Below are 6,636 nucleotides of genomic sequence, written 5' to 3'. Positions count from 1 at the left end.
AAGAAAGCTCAGGTCCAGAGAAACATGAGACGAAATCTCAACATTCACTCTATAGAGTTTCACTCAATAGATGACACATTCAGAAAGATGACAAGGCATGTTTCCCCTCAAATCTGAAAATACAATATTACATTTTGAACAATACCTCTGACAAACCAGCAGTCGAATTGAGGTCTGATGATCCGGCATCACCCAAATAGGCACACAGTCATGGATGACTCTCGTTTCTCATATCTGTCTCATTTATTCTGCCAACATCTATCTTCCCTTATTATTCTCGTTCAGAATTCCCTCCTCCCTGTATATAAAGGTCAGAAAGCAGTACATGTGGGTCGAACATAAAAGCGTGTCCGTGTGTTTTATCAAACCGAAGGGTAATCGCTGTACCGTCTTAAACCTTTAAAGTGCAAATGCACCCGACACCCACCCACACAAACGTCTTCTCAAAGAGGTCATACATGCAGTCTGCCTACACAACGATATTCAGTCACAGAGAACCCTTTATCATCTCTATTGATGCTCTGTGGAGGGAAGTCCTTTTAACATGATACAGGACAGAACGAGATTAGATGGCAGGGAGCAGAAGAGAAGGTCAAACTGTGGGCCGTTGAGTGGTCAGATCTTTGGAAACAGACGGACACACCCACTTCACCCCCTTCTGATGGAAAGTAGAAGACGTTTCCCAGAAGAATGTCTGAAAAAGTGAGAATTGAGCTTTAGATTTGTGGACCTTTAAAATCTCCAACATTTGATGTAGACTTGACAAATCTGAGCGCAGAGAGATTGTTTAGGGTGTGAGATTTCCTTTTCTCAGAAGATAATCTGGGAATCAGGAGGCATTAAACTCTTTATTTAATCATACGCTGTCTAAGAAAAACAATTTGTGATTGTTCACACGCCCATTTCAACAACATCTTGTCTAGATAAAAAAAGCTCAGGCCAAAGAGCCAACCCGGAGAAAAGTGACTGGTACATATCTGTTCAGTTCTGGAATGTTCTGTTTCTTCCTCCCCGAAAGAAAATAAATCGTTGTATAGCCTCTCCCAAATAATAAAGTCTAAATAAAGGATAAACTTCAAGAGAGCAAAAGGACGAAACGGATGAAACATGAGAGCCGCTCCTCTCTAGACTTTCTGGGCTCCCAGAATCAGATCAGGACAAGAATTCTTTTTTCACGCAGAGACGTTGATAAAGTTCTTGGAACACACAAGCCATGAGTAAGTGTAATGACCTATTGGATTTGGTAATAAAAACACATGTGGATGAGACATAACCCAGATCAACTGAAGCTTCACAATCACTTCTGCATTTAGCACCAGGGCTAAATTTAACTTTCATGCAAGGCACATATAATGTTGGGTCATTCCCACACCATTTGACCCACAACGCAGACATGAATAAAATGTGTTGTGGAAAGTTGCCAAGCCGTTGCCATACAGTTGCTAAGGGGTTGCTAGGCCCAAGTCCAAGTTATTTTTATTCTCATATTGCACATATTCCCCACATTAGCATTTAATCTTTCAGTACAATAGTCTATAGAAATTTGTATCTTGATTGTGAATTTTAATGATTTCTTTCTCAAATAATATTTATTTAAGACTTCACTGTTTCTAGCGAAAATTACAATTTCTTGCTTTAGGCAGCTTGGCGGATTTCATCTAGATATCTGTTTTCCATCATTTAGGCCTGGCAGAGTATCTGTATTACCCACATACTGATAGAAACCAGCATGAACCCAGACTTCAGACTGCATATTATGAATAAAACATACAGTACACTTAAAGCTCCAATGTGTGACTTTTTTGTGGAGGATCTATTAACAGAAATGCAATATAATATATGTGTTCAGGTGTGTATAAAGAGCTTTCATAATGAAGCGTTATGTTTTTATTACCATAGAATGAGTAATTTCTATCTACACACACCGCGGGTCCCCTTACATGGAATTCACCATGTTGTTTCTACAGGAGCCCTTAATGGACAAACTGCTCTACAGAGCGTGTTTCATAAATATATTATCTCTTTCAGGAAAGAAGTGAAAACCACCTCTTACCCCTGAGCTACAGCTTTCCTGTACCTCAGTGGTAAGAGCATTACGTTAACAACGCAAGGTTGTGGGTTTGATCCCAGGGGATTGCAAAATACCTATGTAAAATGTATAGGATAACGCAATGTAAGTCGCTTTGGATAAAAGTGTCTGCTAAATGCATAAATGAAAACGTGACAACATCTTTGTCCATTGTTAGCCACCGTAGTGCTTTTAAAGGGAGGGGTGGAGCATGCTGTTGATTGCAATGTGCAACCTCACAGCTAGATGGCGCTAAATTTCACACACTGGACGTTTAACTTTATCTCTTACATTTATTCAGTTTCAAAGTACTGGCATGAAATAATAATGTCATGATTCATAAATTAAGTGCTAGTATCGACAATTCAATTCTAAGCATAGTCCCAAAGTAGCTTCTGGTGTCTATACATTCACTTCGTGACAGATGCATGACTGTCCTCCTTCAGTAACACCTGCACTTGATCTCTTTCGCACAACAGAGGATAAACCTGTCTCATGCTCTCTGTCAGCATGCCTCTCTGTGCTCTCTACGCTCAGCGTGGTTTACTGTAACCGTATCACAGCTATCGATCGCCTGTGGGATGGTTTGAAGGCTATCAGAACAGTAGGGCAGTCACACCATTCGGCAGCCGTTAAGAGCTAATCAGGTCTCTCTGCCTTCCCAGCATCCCCAACGTTGACTGCATCACACTTTTGTCCAGTCATGTGATCCCGACGCTACGTTTCCCGTCAGAGCGCTGTGTCGTCAGAGTGATTCCTTCAGAGAAACTGGAGACGGCACAGACACACTCGTATACAGCTGAGAAAAACCTCTGTTAAAGGGATAGCTCACCTACAAATACAAATACTCTCACCATTTACTGTGCATGCTGTCATGGTATTGACTTTCTATATTCATTGGAGGTCAAAAGGCGAAATGCTAGGGCTTCCCCTCAGTCACCATTCACTTTCATTGCATTGCATTCCATACAATGAAAGTGAATGGTGACTGAGGTGGTCGGACTCTAACATGTTGTCCAATATCCTTGTACGCTTATATCCCTGTGTTCCACGAAAGAAAGAAAGTGATTTACCCTTAGGCAAATCAAAATAAAGCTTTGGGAGAGGGGCTGATTGAATGACTTTATAGGTGTACTGTCCCTTTAAGGGTTTCTTGAAAGCATAATTAATACCTTATATTGAGGAATTAATTAATTAAAAACATGTATGTATGTATGCTCAAGGTTTTGACGCCTGTCAGAATATTTTGCCAGATCTCCCGCGATAATCCAGGAAGTACTGTGACGCTAACCGGAACTGCTCTTCCCCACAGCACTTATCGTAATGTAAGAGATATTTTCATTTAGTGGAAATGATGACGTTGATTACAAATACTCGTTGACGTCCCAGAAAACAGATATTTACTTCTGAGGTTGATGACTAAAACAATTGATAAATAGATGGAATAATGGATGCTGATATTCACATCACATGCAAGAAAATGGTAAGGTTATCAGACCATCTGAGATACAACAGATAAGTTCTCAAGGTCACGCGCTGTTATCAGTGTAACTGGAATTTTTACACCCGTTTTATCTGTCGGCCTGATATCGTGGAACGTTAAAAACTCATCATTCATCTCTGATGTGCAAACCATCTATTGTCTCTCTGGGGAGGAGGAGGTTAAGTGCAAAGAAATATGAGCATATTTGTCCATTCCTCGTTGTTTTAACTGGACTCTTTAGCAACCGGAGTTTTTAAGGCGGATTGTTTGCAGATGATGTGTGTGAGATCCACAGCTGCACAGACATCAGAGAAAAAGATGGGGGAGGAATTTAGTTCTATAACATTGTGATTATATTAGAGTCGGGAGTTATAAGAACAGGTTAATTGGAAAATTGTTGGCATACAGTAACAATGTCAGGACCTTGGGAAAGTTTGTCAGCGTGAAGTCTGACAAGTGCAGGAAAGAAAGTTATGTAACACACATCAAAACTCTAAAACACAGAATCACTCTTTAAACTTTCAGGTGGCGGCATCAGTGCTTTTATTGACCTTTTGGGAGAGTGGTCTCAGAGGCCAGTACGGACTTGTATGTTGGCTGCTGTTAAAACAAGTACACTTTCATAAAGCATACCTGATCAATATCCTCATCTTTACACCGATCAAATATGCTATTTCATATATTAAAGGTCAGAAACTCTAAACATAAAACTATCAAGGACATATTTTTTTAAATACACTGTTCAATCAGCTGTTCCATATTACTCATGATCAGTGTTGGGTAAGTTATTCAAGTGTCATTAGATTACTGTACATATTACTCTCTCCAAAAGGCATTTAATGACTTTCTATATCCTACATCAACCTTAATGAGTTCAGTGATTCAAGGATAGACATGAAACGGCTCTTTTAATTAATTCAGATAAATAATATAAAACTAAATAAAGTATTAATTTTAACTGTCCAAAGTATACAAATGTGAGAATAATACATTAAAGCACACATTTTAAAGTTAGACTTTTAATTTTGATGTCAATTCTGCTATTGCACATTGCATATACTACACAAAGTATTTTGTTTTATTACAAATGTAATTAAATTGCAAAAAAATACAAGTAATCCCTTATATAAATAACAGTAACTAATTACTTAGTAAGCAGTTACACCAAACACTGCTTATGATACTTATAATAACATATGCATCCTTTTGGTATAGGGTGCACTGCAATATTCTATGTCAAACCCTGGCCAATAGGCAGATAACCCCCTCTTCTGGTTAAAGGAAGTTATTTCACGTACAATTGACTATTGAAAATCTAACAAGAAGAAATAATGAGTCCGAAAATTTCCCCCCATAATGTCTTAAAAAACGCATTCTTGTTTATTGACATAAATATACAATTTACATTCCCACATTCATTATGACCAAAGTCAAAGACAAGGATGTTTTAAAAATTCAATGCAAACATAACTGAAATGGCATATATACACAAAAAGCAGTTGTATAGTAAAATCCGTGGCATTCTTTAATATTGCCTTTGATAAGGTCTTATCGCTGTGCATGTTAGCAGGTGGAGAAATTGTCCATCAGCAGTATAAATCTCAATGAGAGTGCCACATGTTCCCTCCACCACTGGGATGTGTCCGGTTCATGTCCCGTCTCTCTGCATGTCTTCTATTGACTTTTCTTTTGCTTCTCTCTGGCAGCCTTTCTATTTAATTGCACAGTCTTCAGTTCAACCATAGTCGAAAACGTCCTACATACCCACATAGCCTAAAACACAGAAAATCTGTTTAAAATTTCTGTTGAATTCTGTAAGAATTGAAAAAACATCTAATAGTACGACATCATCGTTTTAAATGGAAAGTTGAAATGCTTACCACAATAATAACTGTGTTGAGCAAAAGCGGGATGGAGTAAACTAGCGATATGAACATTCCTTTCGAATCAAAATATTGGAACCTTGAAAAAGACCTAGAAACAGAAATACAGACTCTTTCATAAACAACAAAACAATGTGACCCTCAACCCTTGTATTCGGTGGACACTCACCTCCAATTTATTGCTGCCAGTTCATTCAAATATTCTGCAGTATAAACCATAGCAACTGCAAAGAGAGAAAAGAACATGTTAAATGTTTGTTTAAAGAAACACAATCTAAAGTGTCTCCTAAAAAGATTTTATATTTTGGCCGAGCAATCTGACACGAGTCATAAGACTACACTGCAAAAAATGACTTTCTTACTTTGTCTTTTTTCTTGTTTCCCAGTAAAAATGTCTAAACATTCTTGAATCAAATGCATTTTCTTGATGAGAAAACTGACCCAAGCAAATAAATCTTGTTTTTAGTCAAAAAATATTACGTTACGTGTTACAGATACCGTGATAAAGCATTCTAATGAAATATTTAACTGGAACTGTGTGTAACAAAGTAAAGTAAAATCTCACCCATCACAAGAAACTGGCCGATCTGAAGGCGATAGTACTTGCGGCTCAGGACGGTCACAGCAAAACAAATGACATGAAACGCCAGAAGCCCCATCAGCCAGGACTCAGACCAGTCAACCTAAAAAACATCGACGTATTGTTCTTATCAAATACAATGAAAACAGATCCCTTCCCCCTGTTTTAAACGTGATCTATCCCGAAAGACAAGATTCACATGTAACGTTAGCCTTTTCTAAACCCCGAAACAAAGAATTTAAACTTACAGACTGCAGAAAAGTCCACACTGATGTAATACGGACATTGCTGTATCCATCAATAGGAACAGAGCTGGTATTCTTAACTTTTGAATCGCTCATTTTATTTAATTGTACGCCAGTGTATTAGCAGCTCAACAAAATGCACAAACGCTTCCGCATTCGTCACAGGTTGTTTTTTCTCGTGTTCTTCAGTGGGTGGCGCTATAGTGCTCTTCAGAAATATTATTTGAAATAATAAATATTTAATGTTTTTAAAAAGTCAATGTATTCAAAATGGTGGTACTAAATTGTACTATAATTCAGAAATAAATTACAGCCTAAAGGAGTAATTGTCATACGTTTAAAAAAAAAAAAAATCTCCGAAGTTCTATTGTATGTGT

At 37.9% G+C, this 6,636-nt stretch overlaps 1 protein-coding gene across 1 annotated transcript; it reads right to left on the bottom strand.

The window, feature by feature from the left end:
- Window positions 1–4,905: 4,905 nt before the first annotated feature.
- tmem18 (transmembrane protein 18) lies at window positions 4,906–6,443 on the bottom strand. The gene is made up of 5 exons (XM_056732895.1): window positions 6,263–6,443; window positions 6,000–6,117; window positions 5,604–5,658; window positions 5,432–5,525; window positions 4,906–5,324 (listed from the first exon to the last, which is right to left on the bottom strand). The coding sequence occupies exons 1-5, from the start codon at window positions 6,353–6,355 to the stop codon at window positions 5,226–5,228; spliced, it is 459 nt and encodes a 152-aa protein (XP_056588873.1). The 5' UTR covers window positions 6,356–6,443; the 3' UTR covers window positions 4,906–5,225.
- Window positions 6,444–6,636: the final 193 nt, after the last annotated feature.

Source organism: Triplophysa dalaica, chromosome 20, assembly GCF_015846415.1.
Source record: "Triplophysa dalaica isolate WHDGS20190420 chromosome 20, ASM1584641v1, whole genome shotgun sequence".
Lineage (NCBI taxonomy): Eukaryota > Metazoa > Chordata > Actinopteri > Cypriniformes > Nemacheilidae > Triplophysa > Triplophysa dalaica.
Note: the sequence above shows the minus strand (reverse complement) of the source record. Positions and strands in the feature narration are given on the sequence as shown.

Coding starts and splice junctions, on each gene's coding strand:
- tmem18 (XM_056732895.1), bottom strand. CDS start 6,355: ATGAGCGATTCAAAAGTTAAGAATACCAGCTCTGTTCCTATTGATGGA. Junction 6,118..6,262: donor TGTGGACTTTTCTGCAGTCT/GTAAGTTTAAAT, acceptor GATGTTTTTTAG/GTTGACTGGTCTGAGTCCTG. Junction 5,659..5,999: donor CGGCCAGTTTCTTGTGATGG/GTGAGATTTTAC, acceptor CTCTCTTTGCAG/TTGCTATGGTTTATACTGCA.